The sequence below is a fragment of the Chelon labrosus genome, assembly GCF_963514085.1.
Source record: "Chelon labrosus genome assembly, chromosome: 4".
Taxonomy (NCBI): Eukaryota; Metazoa; Chordata; class Actinopteri; order Mugiliformes; family Mugilidae; genus Chelon; species Chelon labrosus.
In genome coordinates, this window is record NC_140340.1 from 1,658,267 (window position 1) to 1,684,919 (window position 26,653).

The window sequence follows — 26,653 nt, forward strand, 5'->3', positions numbered from 1 at the left end:
AGACACTGGTCCTCTGGTGATCTGAAATATGTTCAACCACCTGCTCGGAGATGTTCACGCTGATGATGCCTTCAAGCTCTGTTTTACTCTCGTGGAAGATTTAATGAGGAAAATCTGACTCCTTTATTTTGTCCAAGTGGATGATTGAGTCAGCTCACATGTTTCTGACGGGACGGTCCGTCAACATTTACCAAGTTGGAGAGGTTTGGATTAACCGGGACATTTTCCACAGACATTTTTATTCATTATTTACACTCACATGCCAGTTCATTAGGTACACTAGTGTCAGAAAGGTGGCATTTCAGCTGGATAATCATTTTGGAGGATGTAGTTCCATGTTTCCTACAGGCTACGGTAGCTAACATTAGCTAGCATGAGTTTACTGCTTTGTGTGTTTTTAACTGCGTTTAAAGTATCGCTTCTTTTGTTCTGAATATGCGGTTAGCGCCCCCTGGTGGACCGGAGTGTGGACCAGTCAATTTAGATTTAGATCAAGTTGTTGAAACATAGTCCTACATAATGCTAATTCCTTATCTGGCACGGTCAGTTAAAGAATATCTTGTAGTGTGAGCACAAAGCATCGTTAAAACATCACAGCTTCAGTCACTGCTTTGTTTTAAATCCTCGGAGGGTCCATGAACGCAGCGTCCGGCCCAGTTTAATACCAGTTGGTGCACGAGATCATGAAACACATGTTGTCCACCGTCCTGTTTCCCATCCTGCACTGGGGCAGCTCTCCTGGCGAGTCTGCAGAAGAAAGGCGGACATTAATGGTGAGGATGAATATTTGCGTTAAATCAAACCTGCGTTTCTCCAGCGGTCAGAGAAATGAAACGTAAAATAAAATGTAAAGTCAATGAACCTTCAGTTTTCTCAGACTCTGGACGTTTCTCAGTTTCCTCTTTCTTCTCCTCAGACTCCTTCTCACGGCTCTGATCTCCTCCCATCGCTGGTCGTCAACACAGGAAGTCACACCTGGACTAAAACACACAGGTACATGATGACCCTGTTCTGAATAGTATCCCATAATAATCTACAATCTTTCTGGACTTTAATGAATCATCAGAGAATTATTCATTAGAAACACGATCAGAACTTCTCCTTCTCCTAATAACAATGCTAATGGTGATGCTAACAGCTAGCATGTCAGCGCTGCTTTCCATCAGTGTGTTTCTGCTCATACAGACCTCTAAACCTAAACTAGGATTTCCAGTAACGTTCTGCTCTAGGTGGGTGTTAGCGACCGTTAGCAGTGGTTAGCATCACAGCCTGAAGGTTGTTGCCATAGAAAACCATAGACTGTATATAAACATGGACTACACGTCTCCTCTTCCTCTCATTGGTCAAACTGACTCTATGTTCCCGGGGATACGGGCGGCGCCATCTTGTGAGTTTGGATCCAGAGTCTGATCAGTACGGTCTGAGGGCGGAGCCACGTGGAGCCGTGATATTGATGCCCCGCCCACACTTCCTCCAGACTCACTCATGTTTTAGTTTAATTAATACTCCGCTCTGCTCTACCTCCACCTGTTACAAGGAGATGATGGATTATACACTGGACTTAATTTTTAAAAATTGTTTTTACAACTCTCACGGTCCTACGGGACCACTTTACAGCGCGGTTGTCATGGCAACTGGTTGTAAATAACTAAAACAAAACTTACACTTGAACATTCATCAACATTACATCAATTACCTGAAATGACAGAAACCATCCTTGAAAAAAACATATTTGATGTGTATTTTAGTGTTTTAGTTTGACCCAAGTCCCGCCCACTAACACGGAGGGGGCAGAGCTTATAACCTATACTACAGCCAGACACCAGGGGGAGCTCTACTTGATTTAGATTCACTTTAAAGGAGCTGTTCCACGGTCCATCTTTATACAGTCTATGGTTCTAACCTTCAGGCCGGCTGGGGTCTTCCCATGTGGAGGTTCCTGATGTGTTTCCTCTCACATAGACGTGACCGTTAGCTTAGCGTTAGCATGAATGGAGACTCTCTACAGGATGATACACATGAATAAATCTAAACTTTAGTTGAATGGTGTCATTTGGTTAAAGTTTGAGTTTGATTTAGTGGTTAACCAAAGGATTAGTTGGCTACTCATAAAATAGTTGATAAATTAATTGTACAAAATAATAATAATAATATTACTAATAACTTATAAACGGACTAACTGATCTGATAACCTGGAGGAATACTGTTTTGTTGCGGCTCTGATTCAAACCCTGCTGCCTGCTGGTCCGGACACATCAGCCTCCAGCTCGTGGGCTGCTGATTCTGGAACAAACGGGAACAAAATGCTGCTGAATATTTTCACACTCGGCTTCAGGCTCATTTTATTCACAGTGACGAGCGGAGACTGTAACAGCGTGTCGCCGGGCGACGCCGGGCGATAAAAACAAGGAGGAATTAATCGCCTCGCAAACGTGTCACGGCCGCGGTCCTCTGGCAGTAAAGTTGTGATCGCTCTCACATAAAAGTTGATTCTGGGCCGAGACCTAAATATAACATGAGAGGAGCTACTGCTGGACGGGAGCTGAAGCTTCAGGCCTCAGGTAGAAAGGAGGAAAACGGAGCATTTGGACATTAATTAAACAAATATGGAGAAAATTAAGATAAATTAAGACACAAAACACCTGCAGAGACAAAGAGAAACTAAATCACCACGCTAACGTTGTTGAACGCTAACGAACATTAATCCTGAGACTTCGGTGAGACGCGCTTTTATAAAATCATCTGTGGACAGGCTGTCTCTGGTGTTTAAGTCTCATTTGTGGCTGTTTTGTACGTACATGCATGAGATGAGTCTTTTACGTTAATGTTTTCCACCTTGTTGTGATTATTTCGTGTCTTATTTTATGTTTTTGTGTCTTCGGGAAAGTTCTCCAGCTTCCTCCCACCGTCCAAAGACATGCTGGTTAGGTTCATTGGTGATTCTAAATTGGCCGTAGGTGTGAGTGTCTCTCTGTGTTAGCCCTGTGATAGACTGGAGACCTGTCCAGGGTGGACCCCCCCTCTAGATCAATGACAGCTGGGATAGACTGGAGACCTGTCCAGGGTGGACCCCCCTCTAGACCAATGACAGCTGGGATAGGCTGGAGACCCGTCCAGGGTGGACCCCCCCTCTAGACCAATGACAGCTGGGATAGACTGGAGACCTGTCCAGGGTGGACCCCCCCCTCTAGACCAATGACAGCTGGGATAGACTGGAGACCTGTCCAGGGTGGACCCCCCCTCTAAACCAATGACACTTAACAGGACAAGAGGTTACAGAAGATGAATGAAAGTCCAGACGTGAAAGTCCTGGAGGAGGATTTTCTATCTATCAACGTAGAATTCGTCGCATTAAAAGCCATAAACTATTCTCAGTAATAAATGTTTTAATCAGTGTTCATTACAGCCCGTTGACGTGTCTTTTCACATCAGAACCGAGCCAGCAGAGATCAGCTCCAGATGCTTCATTCACGGCCGCGGACAGCGTCTCATTCTGCATTCAGATCGTCTCCCCTCGTCCCTCCACAGCTGTCTTAGCAGCACAGATCACAGCTGGAGACAAAGCCGGGATAAAAATAGAAAGGTTTTGTTTTGACTCCTCGGCGGCGGCGCTGCTGCTGCTGCTGCTGCCCCCTTCGCTTCACAACAAGCTGACTCAGCCGTTCGTTCATCCTCGTCTCCTCCACCTGTGACTGAAGCTGCATCAGGGGAGGTCGGTGGTTTGATTCCCGCCGAGCCGACTCACGCCACGCGGCCTCGTGGCAGGTGGACGTTAAGAAAAAATGAAAAAGTGAGGACAAATACGATGAAAGCAGCGAGAAATGAGACACAAAATGGCCGTGAAGACAGATTCAAAGACACGTCTCTTTGAATCCGTGACCTTTGCCCTCAGTGTGTTGATTTAATTCTTCTGTTTGGGGACGGGGTCCACCCACCGGGGAATAATTAAGATAAATAATCTATTTAATGAACGGAAACTATAAACCTGTATCACTCTGTGTGGTCATCGTGTAATTTTATGTTTTATATTTTAATCATTTTATGTTTTTCATCTCTTTAAAATTGTTTTGTGTCTTATAATCTTTTAAGTTTCTTTTGTGGTGATCGTATATTTTCTTTTTTTGTGTTATTTTGCAGTCATTGACACAGTTTTGTGTCTTTTTATTTCTCTTTGTGGTAATATTAGTTAATTTACCGTCTGACTTGTGCTTTTTGTCGTGTGTTTGTTCTGACTGCGGTGGTTTTATGTCTCCTCGCGGTGTCGTGTCTCTTTGTGATGTATTTTTGTGTCTTGTTTTGTGTTGTTGTGTCTCGTTCCAGTCATTTTGTGTCTCTCTGTGGTTGTTTTATTTAATTTAGAGTCTTGTGTGGTTGTTTTGAGGCTTTGGCTGTAATTGTGTGTCTCCTTGTAGTTAAATATCATGTATTTGTGGCCTGTTTGTGTTAATGTTTAGTCGTTTTATTGATAGTTTATCTGTTAAATAATGATTCAGACATATATTAGTGGTCAATAAATAGTAAATGATTAGACCTAAAACATAATCTATACAGTAGTTAAGCATGTAGCCTTTAAAGAAAGCTAACGCCACTAAAATAACTATTTAAAGTGACTTTATAAACCTTTATATCTATTTATTTATTAAAATGGTTTCCTATATTTATTCCGTAACACGTGGGCCCTAATGTGACATGTCTCGAGCTGGCCTCGTGGCTCCGCCTCCAGACGGTGGAGGAGAACAAACGGAGCTCTGAGCTGAAATTAACGTTATCCCACCTAATCGACCCCCTCAGAGCCCGAGAGACCGGTCCGTCTCCGTCTCCGTCTCCTTCGGCCGCCGGTTCCGATTAGTTTGCGGTGTTTCCAGGCAGAGAATCCGCAGCGACGTGTCACCGGAGCGGGCGACTGCAAAGATCCTGAAATATGAGAAGAGGTGCCACTCCATCACGTTTCTTTGAGGTTGGTTTCCATCTCTTCCTTGTCGTTTTGTGTCTTCGTTGTTGTTGTTGTTTTATGTCTCTTTGTCGTAACGTTTGTGTCTCTCAGACTGAGTTTGTGCTAAATTATTCTATAACAACAAAGGTTTATTGTACAGAAACGAATTCATAACAGCAGCAACTATATTTTTTTGCATTCACATTTGGTCGAGTGCTTTTCTTTGACATGTGATGTTAAATGGTGGCTAAACACGTTAAATTAATTATAATTAACGTTATAGAGAAATCTTCAAGGACACAGTGGTTTTAATTCACTGGTGTGCGTCTAAAAGTTAAATAAATAAATACAAGAAGACATTGAATATCAGACAGGAGTGATACCTCTCTCTCGTCTTCGCTGCTCTTTGCCTCCACCTCCCTTCCCGCCCCTCCCGGAGTGACGTCACGTGGGTGGCGAACTAATGGAAGTGTCAACAAACAATCACGTCACGCGACTGGTGAGACGTGATTGGCTAAGAGTGTGGCGGCCGGTGGACCGCGAGGACAGAGGAAGAGGACAGCGGTTGCTATGCAGGTTGTTGAGCGGGGGAAGACTTTCTGTGGCACATCTGGGACAAAAACACGAGAGAGCGTGAAGAATAGGAATAAAAAACGATATACAAACAATCGAGAATCTATTAAAATATTTTTTTATTTGTTGTTTTTTAAATTACGTACACATCTTAAGTAAATATACTGATACAGACGCGTAAAATTACCAGTAGAAGTCCTGAATTCAGAAGTAATATTAGCATAATGTGCCTAAAATATAAATTACCAAGCTATAAACTGATGAGGTATAAATAAAAAATTACTCGACATTAATATCAGAAAGAAAAATCAAGTTTTATAAAAGTTTGAAAGCAATTTTAGTCAACGTTTGTTCTTTTTACATTTTAATTTATAAATAAATTGACCATGACATAACAGCAATCAAGGTCATATCTTAATCAGCAGCCCAGGATGGTTTTTATGTCTTTATTGTTTATTCATCATAAATCACTAAACACATTTTTTTTTTTTTTTTTTTGTCATAAATTATTTTTTCGCGCAACTCAAATATTTATTTATTTTTTATATTAAAATGTGTTAATAATGTTTTAAGGCTTTCATATATCATTTATTTTAACTGTACGTACATTTCTTTATGAATTAAATTTATATAATAATGTTTTACACCAAATCTCATTCTGGACGCAGAAGCGGAAGTACATTGACAAAATAAAAGCATCACCGTTTCTGACTCGACGCCAAAAACTAGTTTAATTATTTATTTATTAATGTAATTCAACCTGAACTATTATCACGACGTAAACGATTAAATGCTTGTATTTATTTATTTGTTTATTTATTCATTAATTTATTTTTTTATTTCATGGCTTCCGTTGCGTCTTACGTCACGGCGTTCACCCCGGAAGATAGCACGTGTGGTGGAAGGGAATCACCACCTCGCTTGTTGAGAGGCCTCGAGAGTTTTTCAGGTGATTTAACCGCTTTTCTCTGAGCACGCGGGGTTTATTAATGAAACAGACGTCACCGCGTTTCAGGTAGAAGCAGTTTTTTTTAAGAACTGTTAACGTGACGCTTTGTTTTCTTCTTGTCAGCTGACTGGTAAACTTTTACAAACTAGCTAGCTGGTTAGCTTGTCGGCTAGCTCCGGCAGTTGCTGTGGTTTGTGGCAGCAGCTCTGCTCGTACACAGCCTGACTGGTGTCTATTTATTTATTTATTTATCTATTAACCGTCCTCTCTCTTTCAGGATCAGAAGTGAACCATCATCTCCTCCGTCATGGCTGTGAGAGCGTCCTTTGAGAAGAACAACGAGATCGGCTGCTTCGCCAAACTGACCAACACGTACTGTCTGGTGGCGATAGGCGGCTCGGAGAACTTCTACAGGTGAGCCGGTACCTGGAACACACCTGGTTAGCGTCTGGTTAGCGTCTGGTTAGCATCTGGTTAGCATCCACAGCCGTTCACACCTGAACCGAGCAGGTAATCAGAGTGTTCCTGGCTGTAGGAACGTTAGATGAGGTGTGTCCCGTTTAGATTAGTCTTTTATTTACAAACTGACGTCAGCGTCCACCCTGACTGATCTGGTTTCTGGAGACCTGGTTAAACAGGTCCAGGTGTGAACACTGATCTGGTTTCTGGAGACCAGGTGTGAACACTGATTCCTTGCCTCCTTCCTTGCCTCCTTCCTTCCTCCCACTTTCCTACCTTCATCTTTCCCTTCTCTCCTTTTCCTTCTGCCTTCTTTCCTTCCCTACCTCCTTCCCTCTGTCGTTCCTTTGTTCCTTCTTTTCCTTCCTTTCTTGTGTCCTTCCCTGTTTACTTCTTCCATGCCTTCCCTCCTCCTTCCTACCTTCCTCTTTCCCTTTCCTCCTTCCTTTCTTTCCTCCCTTTCTTTGTTCCTCCCTCCGTCCTTTGTTCCTTCCTTCCTTTCCTTCCTTCCCTCCTTACTTGTTTCCTTCCTTGCCTCCTTCCCTGTTTACCTCTTTCATCTCTAGGGCCCTATGATTTCCGCGATCACGGAATCGCGGACGGAATCGCGGAATTGGCCGATAAAAACGGAATCTACTTTTTAACGCGGAATTTGACATAATTTGACTGCAATGCTGTTTTCATGTGGAAGAGGAACGTACGTCTGGGGAAAACTGCACGGAGGGAAGCAAATCTGGGTGGCACAACAAGCCCCTTCCAAAGACTGAGCCCCTCCCCTTCAAAACATTGTAAGCATGGCGAAGCGGCTGCCCATGGCTCTGTCTTCGTCGGCGAAAAAACTGTGAAACTCGGTCGCTAACCCCCCGAGTACAGAGCCGAGCAGTTCCCGACCGATTAATATGTGTCAGGCAGAGGTTGCGCTAGACTTTATCGTTGTCTGTCATTTTGACTGACAGGGTCATAAAATCCCGTCATAATCTATTTTTACCCGTCACTTTATTTTTTTTTTAAATGATAATAATGACATATTCAATAGCATTTAATTTTCATTAATTTTTAATTAATATAGCGGTGGAAAGACTCGGACCCGGCTCATACAACCGGCTATCAAAGACGACTCAATCATGAATCTAGAGTCTGTTTAACCGGCTCAGTTGAGTCCTACCATGTTTGATTGATATATAATCAATAAACTGCACCATTCAAACATCTTACATCTCCCTCGGCAGAGAAACAAAACGTACCGCCCGACTGGACCACTAGCAAACTAAGTCACTCTCTCACTTACGCACCACACACAGAGAAACGAAACTTAACCGACTCATAACCGCTGCTCGTGGATCCCTGCTTAACCAGGAGCCAATATGCTCACTCTCCACCAAGTGGTCTGGGGTGTGAATTGCAATCTATCATTTTGACAGATTAAAATGTTGTTGTTGTTTTTTTTTATAACAAGTCAATCAAAGTTTTATTACTTAAAACTTTGATTGACTTGTTTTTGATGCACTTTAATTTTGCCATATTGAGGAAACGTGTTGTCTGTCACCTCAATAAAGTTAATTTCTATTTAATTTGTGTACATTTTAGTCATTTACATTAAAAACACACTGTTTTTATAGTAAAATAAGAGTAAAAGGTACAAAAAATGGGATTTGCAAAAACTATAATGGAAAAAACGGAATTTGGGAAAAAATAAAACGGATTTTATAGGGCCCTACATCTCTTCCCTCCTCCATTCCTTTCATCCTTCCTTCCTTCCTTGCCTCATTGCCTCCCTCCCACTTTGCTACCTTCCTCTCTTTCACTTCCCTCCATTTCCTCCTTCCTTTGTTCCTTGTATCCTTTTCTTCCTTCTCTCCTTCCTTCCTTCCTTCTCTCTCTCTTTCCTTCCTTCCTTCCTTCTCTCTTTCCTTCCTTCCTTCCTTCTCTCTTTCCTGCCTTCCTTCCTTCTCTCTTTCCTTCCTTCCTTCCTTCTCTCTTTCCTTCCTTCCTTCTCTCTCTCCTTCCTTCCATCCTTCTTTCCTTCCTTCCTTGTCTCTCTCCTTCCTTCCTTCCTTCCTTCTCTCCTCTTCTCTCCTTCCTTCCTTCTCTCTTTCCTTCCTTCTCTCTCTCTTTCCTTCCTTCCTTCCTTCTCTCTTTCCTTCCTTCCTTCCTTCTCTCTTTCCTTCCTTCCTTCCTTCTCTCTTTCCTGCCTTCCTTCCTTCTCTCTTTCCTTCCTTCCTTCCTTCTCTCTTTCCTTCCTTCCTTCTCTCTCTCCTTCCTTCCATCCTTCTTTCCTTCCTTCCTTGTCTCTCTCCTTCCTTCCTTCCTTCCTTCTCTCCTCTTCTCTCCTTCCTTCCTTCTCTCTTTCCTTCCTTCTCTCTCTCTTTCCTTCCTTCCTTCCTTCTCTCTTTCCTTCCTTCCTTCCTTCTCTCTTTCCTTCCTTCCTTCCTTCTCTCTTTCCTGCCTTCCTTCCTTCTCTCTTTCCTTCCTTCCTTCCTTCTCTCTTTCCTTCCTTCCTTCTCTCTCTCCTTCCTTCCATCCTTCTTTCCTTCCTTCCTTGTCTCTCTCCTTCCTTCCTTCCTTCTCTCCTCTTCTCTCCTTCCTTCCTTCTCTCTTTCCTTCCTTCTCTCTCTCTTTCCTTCCTTCCTTCCTTCTCTCTTTCCTTCCTTCCTTCCTTCTCTCTTTCCTTCCTTCCTTCCTTCTCTCTTTCCTGCCTTCCTTCCTTCTCTCTTTCCTTCCTTCCTTCCTTCTCTCTTTCCTTCCTTCCTTCTCTCTCTCCTTCCTTCCATCCTTCTTTCCTTCCTTCCTTGTCTCTCTCCTTCCTTCCTTCCTTCCTTCCTTCTCTCCTCTTCTCTCCTTCCTTCCTTCTCTCTTTCCTTCCTTCTCTCTCTCTTTCCTTCCTTCCTTCCTTCTCTCTTTCCTTCCTTCCTTCCTTCTCTCTTTCCTTCCTTCCTTCCTTCTCTCTTTCCTTCCTTCCTTCCTTCCTTCTCTCTCTCCTTCCTTCCATCCTTCTTTCCTTCCTTCCTTGTCTCTCTCCTTCCTTCTTTCCTTCCTTCCTACCTTGTCTCCTTCTCTCCTTCCTTCCTCCCTCCATAAATAAATCAGATGTTATCATGTGAGAGTCTTTCCATCTTGTTCCAACATCTGGATCATGTCTCCAAGTCAACCAGCAGCTGTTGATGGTTCTGATCCAGCGGTAGGTAGAGATCCATTAGAGACAGCAGCTGCTACAATATTCTACTGACCACATGATGGCGCTGCTGATTTACAGACACACACACTGAGATCAGATCTCAAGTGCTGGCTGGGGACGCATGTGGAGACACATTTAGATTAAGACCAGGTAGAGACACAGGGACTTAGAGATGGACAGGTGAGACCAGGTGAGACCTCTAACTGTGTGTGTGTGTGTGTGTCTCCAGTGTGTTTGAAGGTGAACTGTCAGAGACCATCCCGGTGGTTCACGCCTCCATCGCTGGTTGTCGCATCATTGGGAGGATGTGTGTAGGTGAGTAGAGCTCAGCTCCAGGGAGTAGTCCCCTCCTCCTCCCTGGCCGTCCAGGGAGTCGTCCCCTCCTCCTCCCGTCCCCTCCTCCTCCCTGGACGTCCAGGGAGTCGTCCCCTCCTCCTCCCTGGACGTCCAGGCAGTAGTCCCCTCCTCCTCCTCCCTGGACGTCCAGGTAGTAGTCCCCTCCTCCTCCCTGGCCGTCCAGGGAGTCGTCCCCTCCTCCTCCCTGGACGTCCAGGGAGTCGTCCCCTCCTCCTCCTCCCTGGACGTCCAGGCAGTAGTCCCCTCCTCCTCCTCCCTGGCCGTCCAGGGAGTCGTCCCCTCCTCCTCCCTGGACGTCCAGGCAGTCGTCCCCTCCTCCTCCTCCCTGGACGTCCAGGTAGTCGTCCCCTCCTCCTCCTCCCTGGACGTCCAGGGAGTCGTCCCCTCCTCCTCCTCCCTGGACGTCCAGGGAGTCGTCCCCTCCTCCTCTCTGGCCGTCCAGGGAGTCGTCCCCTCCTCCTCTCTGGACGTCCAGGCAGTCGTCCCCTCCTCTCTGGACGTCCAGGCAGTCGTCCCCTCCTCCTCCTCTCTGGACGTCCAGGGAGTCGTCCCCTCCTCCTCCTCCCTGGACGTCCAGGGAGTCGTCCCCTCCTCCTCCTCCCTGGACGTCCAGGCAGTCGTCCCCTCCTCCTCTCTGGACGTCCAGGCAGTAGTCCCCTCCTCCTCCCTGGACGTCCAGGCAGTAGTCCCCTCCTCCTCCTCCCTGGACGTCCAGGCAGTAGTCCCCTCCTCCTCCTCCCTGGACGTCCAGATCGTCATCCCCTCCTCCTCCTCCTCCTCTCTGGACGTCCAGATCGTCGTCCCCTCCTCCTCTCTGGACGTCCAGGTAGTCGTCCCCTCCTCCTCCTCCTCCTCCTCTCTGGACGTCCAGATCGTCGTCGTCCCCTCCTCCTCCTCCTCCTCCTCCTCCTCCTCCTCCTCCTCCTCCTCCTCTCTGGACGTCCAGATCGTCGTCCCCTCCTCCTCCTCCTCCTCCTCCTCCTCCTCCTCCTCCTCTCTGGACGTCCAGGTAGTCGTCCCCTCCTCCTCCTCTCTGGACGTCCAGATCGTCGTCGTCCCCTCCTCCTCCTCCTCCTCCTCCTCCTCCTCCTCCTCCTCTCTGGACGTCCAGATCGTCGTCCCCTCCTCCTCCTCCTCCTCCTCCTCCTCCTCCTCCTCTCTGGACGTCCAGGTAGTCGTCTCCTCCTCCTCCTCTCTGGACGTCCAGGTAGTCGTCCCCTCCTCCTCCTCCCTGGACGTCCAGGTCGTCGTCCCCTCCTCCTCCTCCTCCCTGGACGTCCAGGCAGTAGTCCCCTCCTCCTCCTCCCTGGACGTCCAGGTAGTCGTCCCCTCCTCCTCCTCTCTGGACGTCCAGGTGAGCTCATGGTTGTCCCGTGTCATGTGTCCTCCAGGTAACCGTCATGGCCTCCTGGTCCCCAACAACACCACAGACCAGGAGCTGCAGCACATGAGGAACTGTCTCCCAGACGTGGTGAGGATCCAGAGGGTGGAGGAGAGACTGTCTGCTCTGGGCAACGTCATCGCCTGCAACGACTACGTAGCTCTGGTCCACCCAGACCTGGACCGGGTCAGACCCCTCAACACAATACTACTACTCTTCATCTGTCTCTTCTTCTTCTTCTTCTTCTTCTACCTGCTTTTCTTCCTCTTCCTCTTCCTCATTCTTTTCCTTCTCCTCCTTCCTCCTCCTTCTTCTTCATCCTCTTCTTTCTCTTCCTCCTCTTCCTCTTCTTCCTCCTCCTCTTCTTCCTCTTCCTCCTCCTCCTCGTCCTCGTCTTCCTCTTCTTCTTCCTCCTCCTTTTCCTCCTTCCTTCCTCATCCTCCTCCTCCTCCTCTTCCTCCTCCTCTTCCCCCTCCTCCTCCCCCTCCTCCTCCTCATCCTCTTCCTCCTCCTCCCCCTCTTCTTCCTCCTCTTCCTCCTCTTCCTCCTTCCTCATCCTCCTCCTCCTCCTCTTCCTCCTCCTCTTCCCCCTCCTCCTCCCCCTCCTCCTCCTCATCCTCTTCCTCCTCCTCCCTCCTCTTCCTCCTCTTCTTCCTCCTCCTCCTCCCTCCTCTTCCTCCTCTTCTTCCTCCTCCTCCTCCCTCCTCTTCCTCCTCTTCTTCCTCCTCCATCCTCTTCCTCCTCTTCCTCCTCCTCCCTCTTCCTCCTCCCCCCCTCCTCCTCCTCCCCCTCCTCCTCCTCCCCCTCCTCCTCCCCCTCTTCCTCCTCCCTTCCCCCCTCCTCCTCCTCCCCCTCCTCCTCCCCCTCTTCTTCCTCCTCCCCCTCTTCCTCCTCCCCCTCCTCCTCCTCCCCCTCTTCCTCCTCCCTCTTCCTCCTCCTTCTTCTTCCTCCTCCTCCTTCTTCCTCCTCCCTCCTCCCCCTCTTCCTCCTCCCTCCTCCCCCTCCTCCTCCCTTCCCCACTCGCCCTCCTCCTCCCTCTTCCTCCTCCTTCTTCTTCCTTCTTCCTCCTCCTCTTCCTCCTCCTCCTCCCCCTCTTCCTCCTCCCCCCCCTCTTCCTCCTCCTCCCTCTTCCTCCTCCTCCTCCTCCTCCTCCCCCTCTTCCTCCCCCCTCCCCCTCCTCCTCCCTCTTCCTCCTCCCTCTTCTTCCTCTTCCTCCTTCTCCTCCTTCCTCCTCCTCATTGTCCTATCTTCTTCTCTCCTTCCTCCATCCTCTTCCTCCTCTTCCTCCTCCTCCCTCTTCCTCCTCCTCCCTCTTCCTCCTCCCCCCTCTTCCTCCTCCCCCTCCTCCCTCTTCCTCCTCCCCCCTCTTCCTCCTCCCCCTCCTCCTCCTCCCTCTTCCTCCTCCTCCCCCTCCTCCCTCTTCCTCCTCCTCCTTCTTCCTCCCCCTCCCCCTCCTCCTCCTCCCCCTCCTCCTCCTCCCTTCCCCCCTCCCCCTCCTCCTCCCTCTTCCTCCTCCTCCTTCTTCCTCCTCCCTCTTCTTCCTCCTCCTCCTCCCCCTCCTCCTCCTCCTCTAACCCCGTCCATGTCTCTGTCTCCAGGAGACGGAGGAGGTCCTGGCGGACACCCTGAAGGTGGAGGTTTTCCGTCAGACGGTAGCGGAGCAGGTCCTGGTGGGGTCCTACTGCTCCTTCAGTAACCAGGGGGGACTGGTCCACCCCAAGACGTCCATAGAGGACCAGGACGAGCTGTCGTCTCTGCTGCAGGTTCCTCTGGTGGTGAGTGACGAAGACGATGACGACGATGATGATGATGATGTCGTCTCTTTACTGTCACAGTAAACTCGGCAGGTTTTTCACAATAAAAGCAGAGAGGTGACATGCTAATGCTAATGCTAACTTCCTGTCCAGGCGGGCACGGTGAACCGGGGCAGCGAGGTCATCGCCGCGGGGATGGTTGTCAACGACTGGTGCGCGTTCTGCGGCCTGGACACGACCAGCACCGAGCTGTCCGTCATCGAGAGCGTCTTCAGGCTCAGCGACGCGGCGCAGCCGTCCGCCATCGCCACCAGCATGAGGGACTCGCTCATCGACAGGTAGGCGCCGCCGGCACACGGGTCCAGAGTCAGACCGGTCCAGAGTCAGACCGGTCCAGAGTCAGACCGGTCCAGGCTCAGACCGGTCCACGCTCAGACCGGTCCAGGCTCAGACCGGTCCAGAGTCAGACCGGTCCAGAGTCAGACCGGTCCACGCTCAGGTGGTTTAAGAACAGAAAACAGGGTCACGTTTATTTTAGACCTCGATCGTTTTAATATTGAGCATCAGACGATACGAGTCCTGATATGATCACATGACCATCAGTTATTAAGGGAAGGAAGGAAGGGAGGATGGAAAGAGGGGAGGAAGGGAGGGAGAGAATACGTAGAAGGAATGATGGATGAAGGAAGGACTGAAGGAAGGAGGGAGAGAAGACACAAAGAAGGAAGGAAAGAGGGAAGGGAGGAAAGGAAGAATAGAAGGAGGGAGAGAGAGAAGACGTAGAAGGAATGATGGATGAAGGGAGAATAGAAGGAAGAAGGACGGAACGACAGGAGGGAAGAAGGACTGAAGGAAGGAGGGAGAGAGGAAGGAATGATTGATGAAGGATGGAAAAAAGTAGGAAGGACTGATGAAAGGAGGAAGACACAGACAGAAGGAAAGGGAGGAAGGAAGGAAGGAAGGAAGGGCACATAGAGTATGTAAATACTCTCATTAAACCCTTATAGAGATTTTTCTGAATTAATATTAAATAATTTCTAAACTCGTTACTAAAGAACCTGATTAAAGAGAACGACTCTGTTTGACTGAAAACTATAAATAATAACTTCAGTAACTGGAGGTCTGCTTCTGTCAAACTGTTACTGTTCTATGCTAGCACCGCTAATTAGCCTAGCTCTGCTAACTAGCCTAGCTCTGCTAACTAGCCTAGCTCTGCTAATTAGCCTAGCTCTGCTAATTAGCCTAGCTCGTTGCTCCAAGCTAGCTTCTGGTCAAGTGGAGATGTTTCCTGCGTAGTCAACTAATCCTTTAATTAACTATTAATAAACTAATAAATGTAATTTAATCAACTTATCCTACCTGGTCTCAGCCGTTTCCTAAATGACTCTCAGCGTTCAGACTGGATGTGATGAGTGAAGCTGTTTATCTGTTTGTCATCAGCATGGCGTAGACGACACCTCCTCACCTCACGGAGAACGCCAACGAGGGCTGGATCTCACATTACCACCTTAAAACCCTTCCCTCCTCGTTGGCCCTTTGTTATTTTATTGTTATAAACGTCTCCAGGACGGATCCATCAAACCGGTTCAGCTCTCGTGTCTCGACCGGCTGGAGTCTGGTAGAAATTAAAGTTTAAACTAGTGTCTGTGCTGCTGCTGCTGCTCTGGGTGAAGGTCCAGCAGGAGCTGAGCACGACGACCAGAATACATCCCATAATATCAAGTGAAGGTGAAGACGCTTCATGTTTGAGCTCTGAACCAGAAAACTGACGACGAGGCAGCGAGTTAGTGTTAGTGATGATGAAGATGATGATGATGATGATGACGTAACTCGTGATATTTCTTAACCGTCTGACTTTGTAAAATAAAATGAATCCACCTCTTTTTATCTGTTTGATCCGTTTCTTCTCTTGAGACCTGGTCTCACCTGGTCTCACCTGGTCTCACCTGTCCCTCCACCTGGTCTCACCTGGTCTCACCTGTCCATCCACCTGGTCTTAATCTAAATGTGTCTCCACATGTGTCCCCAGCCAGCACTTGAGATCTGATCTCAGTTTGTGTGTCTGTAAATCAGCAGCGCCATCATGTGGTCAGTAGAATATTGTACCAGCTGCTGTCTCTAATGGATCTCTACCTACCGCTGGATCAGAACCATCAACAGCTGATTGTTGACTTGGAGACATGATCCAGATGTTGGAACAAGATGGAAAGACTCTCACATGTTAAGATCTGATTTATTTATGGAGGGAGGAAGGAAGGAGAGAAGGAGACAAGGTAGGAAGGAAGGAAAGAAGGAAGGAGAGAGACAAGGAAGGAAGGAAAGAAGGAAAGAGAGAAGGAAGGAAGGAGACAGGAGAGAAGGAAGGAGACAAGGTAGGAAGGAAGGAGAGAGAAGGAAGGAAGGAGACAGAGGAGAGAGAGAAGGAAGGAAGGACAGAAGAAGGAGAGAGGGAAGGAAGGAAGGAGAGAGGAGAGAGAAGGAAGGAAGGAGAGAAGAGAGGAGAGAGAAGGAAGGAAGGAAGGAAGAAAGAGAAGGAGAGAGAAGAAGGAAGGAGAGAAGAAGGAAGGAAGGAGAGAAGGAGAGAGAAGAAGGAAGGAGAGAAGAGAGAAGAAGAAGGAAGGAAGGAAGGAGAGAGGAGAGAGAAGGAAGGAAGGAAGAAAAAGAAGGAGAGAAGAAGAAGGAAGGAAGGAGAGAAGAAGAAGGAAGGAGAGAAGAAGGAAGGAAGGAAGGAAGGAGAGAAGGAATGAATGAATATGTGACCTCCCATCTTCCTGGTCTTAATCTAAATGTGTGTGAGTTTAAAACACTTAATCAAACAAATCAGTCGTTTTTCTTTTTAAAGGCAACTCTTTTATTCATTTATTGGCGAATGCTTTGAATATCGTCATAGCAACGCGTCTATGTACAGCCCTCCGTATAGTGACGACATCAGAAAGCCTAAAGAAGAACACACTTGGTAACACAGCTGATTATAGTCACTTATTATTATTAATAGTGTTTTTTTATTTTATTTTATTTTTTTGGTTCAAGTAAACATCTAAAAAGACTTTCTGTTTTTTCTCTCTCTCTTGAATTAAAACAAATACAATTATATCTGTAAAATCAATATACATTTATAAAAAGGAAACAATAAAACATGCAGGGATCGTAGTGCATCACATCGTCTCTAAGTTAAAGGCCGACGGGAGAGGAGCAGGTACAAAAAGAAGACTGGTTGCTATGGTTACAGTAATTAATCCTACGGATCCGTGTGCAAACGAAGCTCATTCATGTTCCTACGTTAAATACGTTAGATGAACTCTATGCTACTGTAGTGTCTCTGATCATGTTACACATTAAAGCAGGGGGAGGGGAGGGGAGGGGCCTCCGGTCACCTCAGTCACCTCAGGCTCCGGTTACAGGTTACAGGTCAAAGGTCAAATGAAAGAAACCCCTCCCCCAACCCCTCCCCCAACCCCTCCCCTGTGACCCCTCGTCCTCACGCAGGAACAGAGTCGAGCGCTTTCACCTCTTTAAACGTGTCCGTTAGTGACGTTAGACGTTAGCGTGGTGGGACTGTTGTGCTTAAAGGGGAGGGGCATGGAGGGGGGTGGGGGGGGCTGATTGTCAGGGAGAGGGAGGAGGTGGAGGAGGTGGAGGAGGTGGAGGAGCGGGGCGGCGGCGATAAACGTACGACATTAAAATGAGAGAATTAAAAGCGGTTGAAGCGGCGCGTTAGCTTCACGTTCACACGTACGCTCGCCTGCCACTTCATTAGGTACGCTAACGAACGGATGTTTTACTTGCATGATGCTCTTAATGTTAAATGTTAACGGAAACCTGTGTGTGTAGCTTTACTGGTGCATACACACACGAGACAAAACATTAGGTACACTAGTGATTACTGCTGAACTGCCACGTGTTCCTAATATTGTGGCCGCTCCATGTTAGTCAGTGGGCTCGTCACCTTTCTGGCGCTACATTAGAATGCATTCAGTGGTGTACCTAATGTTTTGGCCGGCTAGTGTCTGAAACCTGTGTGGGACTGAAAGAAGGAAGGACGAGGACGTGAAACGAGTCCGAGGCGTCGTCCGGAGCATCGGCGGCGGCTCGTGATGCGTTTACTGACCAAAGAGGAGACGGCGCTGGACGGCGACGGAGACAGAGACAGAGACAGAGACAGAGAGGACACTGATGACGGGGAGCTGCTACCTGGGCCTAGGTCCCTCCCTCCTCCCCTCCTCCCCCCTCGTCTCTCTACACCTGAAGACTCTCCCTCCCCCATCCCGTGTCCCCCTCCCTAGCAGCCGAAGGTCTCCTGCGAGGCGTAGACCATGTAGAGGAAGCCGTCCTCGTCCCTCTCCTGCTCGTAGATCTCAGAGATGGGCGTGGACACGGACACCATGCTGTGCTGGTTGACCAGCAGGAAGAAGGCCTGGGTGGGGTTGAGCTGCAGCCGGCGCCTGGAGGATAGGGGGAGGACAGGGGGGAGGACAGGGGGGAGGACAGGGGGGAGGATGGTTGTTACGGGAACACTGATTTGAAGATTTAAAACACCTGAATGAACCTTAATTGTCTGAGGATCGAATCAAACCGACGCCGGACGCTGCTCTACGCTACAGCTCATGTTTAACTTTCTCATGTTTCACCTCCTCCTCCTCCTCTTCCTCCTCCTCCTCTTCCTCCTCCTCCTCGTCTTCCGGTCTTTGCTCTTAGAGAAGCAGATCTACGACTACGTCTCAAAAGTCTGGACACCCACCAAGAGGCCGATCGATCGGCCGCAAATCAACTTTTACAGCTGAGTCACATCTTTAAATAAATTAAGTTCCTTTAGTATTTCAGCCTCCTCAGCTTTAAGAGTGGGAACAATCAACTGGATCTTTATTTATTATATCTCATCCTTTGGTGTGAAGCAGTGTGGAGGACTGTACAGGATCCTCTGGTCCTCATGCAGGCTCTAAATTTACCTACAGTGTCCGTTTACCTGATGATTTTGACCAGCTCACTCATGTTGACGTGGTCCGGCACCAGGAACTTGGTCTTGTCCAGAACAGGAAGCTGCTTCTCTCCCTTATACCTCTCGATGATCACCTGCAGACACAAAAACACAACCAGTCAGAGTCAGACGTCCTCACGCTGGATCCTCTGGGTCTGGATGTGGACTGGGGTCTTACCGGGATCTTGTTGGGGTGCTGCTCACGGATCTGCTGGACCTCTTTGCATCGGTCAGCTGTGTGGGCGAAGAGAGACAAGCCGTCAGAAAAGTTTACGACTCGTGTTCAACGGTTCATCGGTGAATTAAACCAGGAACTAACGAGATGTTAAAGCAGCGACGTCTGAACCTGCTGGTGGAAGAAATGGCTAAATGTGAACGTTGTTTATTATTTCAGTAGTAGTTTTATTTTATTTGTATATCAGTGTCATTACTATTATTTTATTTTATTCATTACATTATATTTTAATATATTAATGACTTTACTGTAGAGATGCACCGAAACTTTTCAGTCAAAAACCGAAAATGCACTTTCAGGCCATTTTCGGCCAAAAATTGCTGCAGTTGTGGCTTGTACGTGTTGTTTCGGACTTTTATCGCAGAAACGTGATGTTGTGATGATGCAAACGTGTTGTTTCGGACTTTTATTGCTGAAACATGATGCTGTGATGATGCAAACGTGTTGTTTCGGACTTTTATCGCCGTCAAATTTCGGACTTTTATCACCGAAACATGATGTTGTGATGACGCAAACGTGTTGTTTCGGACTTTTATCGCAGAAACGTGATGTTGTGATGATGCAAACGTGTTGTTTCGGACTTTTATCGCAGAAACGTGATGTTGTGATGATGCTAGCAACAACCGCAGGAATTTTCGTCCGAAAATGGCCCGAAAGTGCATTTTCGGTTTTTCGGCCGAAAAGTTTCGGTGCATCTCTGCCTTTATTTGATTTGATTTTATTATATTATTGACATTCTTTGTATTATTTATTTTATAATAATGGCATTTATTTTATTTATTTTTATACCATTTTGTTTTTTATTATATTTTTCCATTTCTATTTATTTTTTTCCATTTTTATTACTTAAATTACTTTTATTTATTTATTATATTAATGACACTACTATTTTATTATTTCTCCAGCCACAGTGAATAAATCCTGATCTGATGTGTCATGTCCGTAGCTCCTCGTCCACCACGTCTTCCAGTGTTTCCCACACATAGTTGAATCTGTGGCGGTGCGCCACAGATTCAACACCGACCAAAAAATAAAGGATTCAACACCGACCGTCACATATTGCGTTTCGTTATTCTTTTTCTACGCTATTTAAAACACGCAGCGTATTCGTTCAGCTGCATTTCCTTTCCCTGCTCTCTCTTCGTCTCTCTGTCACTCATGCGTCTCTCTCTCTCACACACACACTTGCTTTGGACCCTGCGGTTTATACAACGGATATATGGATTTTTACAGCTAACGGTCACCAGGGGCGACTATCATGTCATAGACGATGACACGAGGATTAAGAACTGACTTTTCTGGTATAGTAGGCTGGTTATTTTGATACAGTAAACCGTGTTACTGCACCTTTACTGCTGTGTTGGCTGTTTAAGAAAAAGATGCTGGTTATTTAGTTGAGCAGCGGGTTACTGCACTTTTGCTGCCGTGTTACAGGCAAGCACTTTTAAAAACGAATTAAATTTAGCCATTTAACGTTATTGCCTCGTCAAGCGTTGTAAGCTTTGTTTCTTGTTATACTGCACTACTACGGTACGATGACTGCAGGAAGTGCGCTAGGAGCGCACCGTTGTATTATTTGTGCACTGCACGAATGCTGTTTGTAATGTCAAAGATGTGAAAGTTTGATCATTGATTGATTGATTGAAAGATTTATTGTGTTTCTCAAATGTAAATAAATAGGACGCTTTGCGTTTCCAAACAGTCATTTCTGTCCCGACAATCCCCTCCGTGGTAGAAGAAACCCTTACGGTAATTAAACATTAAAACACCAGCGGCTTGGGTGCGGCTTATAGTCGGGTGCGGTTTATATATGGAACAATCTGTAGTTTCCCCAAAATTTAGCTGGTGCGCCTTATAGTCTGGAAATTACGGTATATATAGGGTGTTAAAATTAATGTAATAAAGTTCTGTGTAACCAATTATTAACTGTTTTTTTACGTTTACATTTAATACGGTTCTGATCCCCAGACTAATTATTTTTGTCAAAATGACCATGTAGCTCAAGAAACCAGGAGGCGATCAGAGCAGCTGTAACGATGTGGAAAGCAAGCAGAATCTGAAGTGTGGTCGTAGTAAATCACTTTACCCTGTAGGGGGCAGTAATACGCCCGGTAGCATCTAAACCGCAGAAGAAGACGACTTGTAATGAGACGCCTGAACAACAATCCAGATCATATTTGTCTCATACGCTGATAAAAGTATTAATAACTTCAAAAATAATATTTTAAAGTAATTTTTTAATTTATTTTTTTAATTATATTCAGTTTAGTTGATTAATTTATTTCCTCTTAGAGCTCTTTGCAGTTTCCTTTTAGTCTCTAAAAGGATCAAGTTCCTCTTTTTTCATGTGATTTGTGTCTGAACGAGGACTTTAATCCCTGCACTGTTTCCAGCTTTGAGCTTTGCAGGGTTTTTACCACCTCTCCGTCTAATTTACACTCTTTCACTCACTAACCGCTTATAAATATCCCACTGCTCCATTTCAGAGGAACTTTAGGGTCAAAGCTCGGGTGGCCAAGAGGAAAACGACTCCTTTGTTTGGGTTTCAACCCGAGCTACAGGTCAGAGCTAAATAACGATAAACAGGATGTGTACGGATTAATATATTAATTAGTCGTTTGGTTAAATTACCACTAAAACATAACTTTAACATCCGCTGTTAAACTTTTATTCCAGCGTCTTTATGTGTCTCAGATATTATCAAGAATTTAAATGTGTGTAATTACATCACCTGTATTTAATCTAAATAGTGTTTCACCTCTTATACACAAAGTAATAATAAATAAAATATATACAGATAGTGATGTCAGTAATGTAAAACATAAATAAAATAAATTCCAGTAACATAAAAATGACTTTTTATCAAATGGCTGACGTCAGGAATATAAAACACAAATAAATTCAGTAAAAAATAAAAAGTAAAATAAAAATATAAAAAAATAATGTTAAAAAATAAAGCTATATCAGTCATTTAAAAATGTATGAATTAAAGGATTACCTTAATCTCTAATAAAAAAAACATTTAAAAAAAAAATAAAATTGTCAGTCATATAAAATTAAATTAATATTCAAAATAAAAAAAATTCAATTTGAAAGCGATGTCAGGAATATAAAAGATAAAATAAATTCCAGTAACATATAAATTAATAAAAAGTAAAATAAATTTAAAAAAATAGCGCCAGTAAAAATGATAATAATTATAAATTAAAGGATTACCATATAAAATTTATAAAAGTGATGTCAGCAATACAAATAAAAATTAAGTAATGATATAATAGTAATAATAATATAATAAAATATATATATATATAAAAAAGAATGTCATTCATATTTAATAAAATAAAAGTAACACAGTCAGTATGTAAATATATTAAATCATTCATGAATAATTCAGATAAACACTAAAAGCCCAGGAGTTAATCATTGCTGGTTAATAACAGTTCATATCTTATCAGTGGGTTAAAGCAGCTTAATGAGAACAGCTGGTCCTGGTCAACACAACCAATAAACAGAAGATCAACTGTTGGTTCTTCCTCCGGGTAGAAGAATTATGCAACGGGCCGAGCGGGCTCCTCCTGCCCGGGACAGGGGGCCGTCTACCGGCGTCAAGTTACAACATAAATCAGTCAACACGTGTACTGGGATAATGTGTCAGCACATGTTGTTTTCCTCCCAGAAACACTAACTGCTTACACGGTCCTGTTAGCCGTTAGCCGTTAGCCGTTAGCCGTTAGCTGCTAGCCGTTAGCTGTTAGCTTAGCCGGCGGCGTTAGCGCTGGTCAACAAGGGCCGAGCTAGCTCCGCGGCTCGCCCGGCTAATGTGACCCAGATGATGAACCCGGATAACCCAGAGGATAATGTCGATGTCATTTAGTCAAACAGATGAGACACGTTGTTCCTGATGTTTATTTATTTCCCTCCATAAACACATAATGTCCCGAGCAGACGGCTGGAGGTTTGTGTCCCGCGCTGCTAACGTTAGGAACGGCTACAATAACAACAGCAGACACTTGTCAACAGACGGGCGGAGCTAGGCGGAGCTAGGCGGCTAACAGGCCGGCTAACCGCTCCTCCGCTCGGGTAAACGGCAGCCGCAGCAAAACAAACGTCGGCCCGGAGGGGGGTTCTTACCGAATGTCCTCCTCTGCTTGAAGGGCCTGTCGGACGGCATGTCTGTCTCGATGCGCTCTGGCAGGTTTCGTAGGGTTGTCGGTGCCGCCGGGACTCGGGAGAAGCTGGAGGTTCTGGGTCTGGGTCCGTGTCTCGGGTCCGTGTCTCGGGTCCGTCTGAGGCTCCAACGGCTCCGGACAAACAAAGCCACTGAAGCAGCGCTGACGTCACCCGCTGCGCTTAAAGGGGACGTGCGCCTTTTTTCACCGCCGAGCTTTATTATGGATTTATTATTATTTATTATATATAAATGACATTTATTTATATTCATATAATCATTTTTTATTATATTAGACATTATTTTAGTCGTGTTTTTTTTTTTTAACTTTATTTTATGTCTGTTATTTTTATATGGCCTTTTTATTTCATATTAAATACTTTTGTTTTATTTATTTTTGGTGTTTAATGGAATTTATTTTAATATTTTGTTTTATTTTTTATATATTAGTTATTGTAATTTTACATAAGACATTTTTTATTTTATTTTTATATTAATGAGATTTATTTTAATGCTATATTTTTGTTGCTATATATATATATAACTTAATAATTAAAAATTTTCTGTTACTGCTACTGAATGTTATGGAGATTAGTTTTTATTTTACATTAATGTATGTTATTAGAAGATCTTAACATGTGAGAGACTTTACAGCTTGTTCCAAAATACTGATCGTGTCCCCGAGTCATGACACACACACACACACACACACAACAAACGGCTCATTTTGACTTTTTTTAATTTCTTAATTTGTTACAAATAACCAGCAGAGACGTGACGTGAGCAGAGACGTGGTCGTAGTGTGGTTCACCGCTCACCCCGTGAAATACTGCGCTTCTCAAAACAATAAATAACAAGTTCTCCGTCGAGATGGAACCGAGGGAAACGAAGCCGGTCGGAGAGAGGGACTCGAGTGGAATGACTGGTGTCTGCGTTTCTTTACTTCCTGCTGCAGCGAGCGCAATGAAAGAAAGAAAGAAAGCTTCTGGGGAAAACAGGAGCTTTTGGTTTAGCGACAAAAAAATAAAAAAGAAACAAAAGACGGACGAACGAGAGGGGAGAGAGTCGGGCGGCGGTTCCTTCAGTCCGAGGGGTTCTGAATGACGATCAGGAAATAGTCCTTATCTGTGAAGGGAAAGAATTGAATAATTAATTTGACATTTCATCAGGTTTCAATCAAACCAGTGAGAACTGATCTGCAGCTACAATCAGCTTTACTGGCAACACGTGACCTCTTCACTGGACTTTCTGCTCCGGATTAGCCACGACACACTTTACTAAAACCACCAGAACAAACGAAGCTCAGCTCCTCCAGAGTTCAGCTTCTGTTGTTCTGAGTTTAACGTAGAGAGAAAAACGACTGAAGGCTGCGACAGAGAGGGTTCTCACCCGGAGCGATCATGATCTCGTTCTTCTTGGAGCGAACTCGGAGGAAGGTCAGGTCGTTCTGGGGGTCGATGTCTCGTATGGTGCTCCTGGCCTTCATCACCAGCTGGTGGATCAGACCCGAGTACTGCACCGTGCTGGAGTTGTCCAGAGTCGTCTTGATGGGGATTCCTGAGAGGAACAAACACGAGAGCAGACTCCAATATCACATATCAGAGAGGGTTAGGGTGTTCTCCATGTGTTCAGAAGTGTTTCCATCAGTGTAATGAGACTCAGGTGTGGTTCAGTTCCTGGTTTAGTTTCAATAAATCAGGGATTTGTCTCAGTCTGATCTTCACAACACATGTTTGTGGACAAAGGAGCTTTCTGAGGAGCTCAGAGAAAGAGTTGTTGTTGCTCATCAGGCTGGAAAAGGTTCCAGAACCATCTCTAAAGAGTTTGGAACCCACAAATAATCCACAGTCAGACAGATTGAAGACGACTGTTCCCCTCCACAGGAGTGGTCCACCAACAAAGATCACTCCATAATAGTCTGAGAGGTCCCAGAGGAACCCAGGGGAACTTCTAAGCAGCTAAAGGCCTCTCTCTCATTGGCTGATGTTAATGTTGATGAATCCACTGAACAACCATGGTGTGATGGACAAAGACACTGCTCTCCAAGAAGAACATTTCTAAACATCATGTGGACAAGACAGAAGACTATTGGGACAATGTTTAGTGGACAGATGAGACCAAAGTAGAATAGTTTGGTTTAAATGAGATGAAACAACACTGCATCATTCCAGCATCAGAACCTCATCCCTCCATCAAACATGGGGGTGCTAATGTCCTGGTTTGGGCCTGTTCTGCTGCATCTGGACCAGGACGGCTTGTCCTCATTGATGGACCAATGAATTCTGAATTCTACCAGTGAACTCTAAAAGAAAATGTCAGGACATCTGTCCATGAGCTGAATGTGAAGAGAAACTGGGTCATGCAGCAAGACAACGAGAACCAAGAACACAAGTGGTTCTACAAAAGAATGGTTAAAGAAGAACAAGATGAATGTTTAGGAACGGCCAAGTCAAAGTCCTGACCTTAATCCAATAGAAATGTTGTGGAAGGAGGCTCTGATATGTAATATTGGCTCGTTTTAGTTCTGCTTTAAGGAGTTGTGTTAACATCTGCTGAAGTTTTGAGTCATTATTAAACAGAACCGATATGTTTTTAATACAAGTATTTATATTATATTATATTTTATATAAAATAACAGCATGAAGTGGTTTTACCTTCTGAATTAACGATGATAATTCCCTGAACTCCTTTCTGGCTCTGGATTCTCTTCAGCGTTTCCTCCACTTCAGCCTGAGACACACAGGGAGGTTAGCATCAATAAATAAAATAATAAATAAAATAAATAAACCCTCACAGACATAATTAAACACAGTGTATTAGTCCTAACTAGCTGTCAACGCTGATAAATCCTGAACTACAACGCTGCTCGGGAATAAACTGACAACGCCCGGCTAGCATTAGCACGCTAGCCTGTTAGCAATTTACTGAAAAAAGTCCCGTCATTTAAAAGTGGAAATTCACAAGAGCGACGGCGGAAATGTGTCTCTGTTTTATTAAGGACACGTCGAGCTGTCCCTCTGTCCCACCATTTTAGACGTGCGAGGACAAATCCGTGTCCAGAATCAACCTGAGAGCTTCTCGCAGATCAAACAGCTAACAGTTGTGTTTGGTTGTTGCCGGGAGGAGAAGAAGAAGAAGACGACAACATCCGGGTCAGCTGACGACATGGTGCGTTAAAGGTCCGTGACAAAATGTGGGACTTTTTGCACTTTTTTCTTGTTTTAATGATTTTTTAGAATAAATAAACGAGTAAATAGACAAATAAGAGCTTGATCTCGTGTTTAACGGTGAATTCTTCCGGTTCTTTCCGTTCTGAGCTGCATCTGTGGAGTTATTCCTTTGTAAATATTAGTAAACTGATCCTGCTTATGTCATGACACACTGAATTATATAAAGATCCTTCTGTTTTTTGTCTCATCCCAGTTATGTTTGTCCTCATCATCCCTTTCATTTTACAGAATAAAAGATCCATTCTGTCTTTGTGGGTTTATCTGACAAACAAATAACAACAAACTAGATTGATTGAGTACGAATTAAGATGAAAACCATGAAAAACAAGTCAGAAGTGGATATAAGAGGCTTTTCATCCCCAGATTTGATGTTAGAAGCAGGAAAAATGTTCAAAAGGAAGAATTTAAGAGACGCTGAGGAGAACCAGACGACTGGATCAGAACATCTCCATGTTCCTGGTCTG

At 45.3% G+C, this 26,653-nt stretch overlaps 3 protein-coding genes and 1 long non-coding RNA gene across 8 annotated transcripts; 1 reads left to right on the plus strand and 3 right to left on the minus strand.

The window, feature by feature from the left end:
- Nucleotides 1–232: 232 nt before the first annotated feature.
- LOC311487441 lies at nucleotides 233–4,951 on the minus strand. Of its 4 annotated transcripts, none has more exons than XR_014699035.1 (4): nucleotides 4,775–4,951; nucleotides 2,193–2,283; nucleotides 863–975; nucleotides 233–747 (listed from the first exon to the last, which is right to left on the minus strand). It is a non-coding gene; the product is annotated as an uncharacterized lncRNA (long non-coding RNA). The 4 variants fall into 4 exon arrangements; XR_014699036.1 differs by having other exon boundaries at nucleotides 863–980; XR_014699037.1 differs by having other exon boundaries at nucleotides 863–980; nucleotides 2,181–2,283.
- A 1,441-nt stretch (nucleotides 4,952–6,392) lies between these two features.
- Nucleotides 6,393–15,466, plus strand: eif6 (eukaryotic translation initiation factor 6). Of its 2 annotated transcripts, none has more exons than XM_084543703.1 (7): nucleotides 6,393–6,521; nucleotides 6,733–6,869; nucleotides 10,319–10,404; nucleotides 11,838–12,013; nucleotides 13,426–13,602; nucleotides 13,735–13,919; nucleotides 15,022–15,466. In XM_084543703.1, exons 2-7 carry the CDS (start codon nucleotides 6,763–6,765, stop codon nucleotides 15,029–15,031), a joined length of 741 nt encoding a protein of 246 aa, XP_084399829.1. In that variant the 5' UTR covers nucleotides 6,393–6,521; nucleotides 6,733–6,762; the 3' UTR covers nucleotides 15,032–15,466. The 2 variants fall into 2 exon arrangements, with proteins under 2 accessions (XP_084399829.1, XP_084399828.1); XM_084543702.1 differs by having other exon boundaries at nucleotides 6,393–6,455.
- A 407-nt stretch (nucleotides 15,467–15,873) lies between these two features.
- On the minus strand, nucleotides 15,874–23,066 carry map1lc3a (microtubule-associated protein 1 light chain 3 alpha). Its single transcript, XM_084543707.1, has 4 exons — nucleotides 22,923–23,066; nucleotides 18,735–18,790; nucleotides 18,545–18,651; nucleotides 15,874–18,023 (listed from the first exon to the last, which is right to left on the minus strand). Exons 1-4 carry the CDS (start codon nucleotides 22,960–22,962, stop codon nucleotides 17,861–17,863), a joined length of 366 nt encoding a protein of 121 aa, XP_084399833.1. The 5' UTR covers nucleotides 22,963–23,066; the 3' UTR covers nucleotides 15,874–17,860.
- A 615-nt stretch (nucleotides 23,067–23,681) lies between these two features.
- dynlrb1 (dynein, light chain, roadblock-type 1) lies at nucleotides 23,682–26,076 on the minus strand. The gene is made up of 4 exons (XM_084543708.1): nucleotides 25,986–26,076; nucleotides 25,614–25,689; nucleotides 24,349–24,516; nucleotides 23,682–24,084 (listed from the first exon to the last, which is right to left on the minus strand). The coding sequence occupies exons 1-4, from the start codon at nucleotides 25,986–25,988 to the stop codon at nucleotides 24,041–24,043; spliced, it is 291 nt and encodes a 96-aa protein (XP_084399834.1). The 5' UTR covers nucleotides 25,989–26,076; the 3' UTR covers nucleotides 23,682–24,040.
- Between the last annotated feature and the right edge of the window lie 577 nt (nucleotides 26,077–26,653).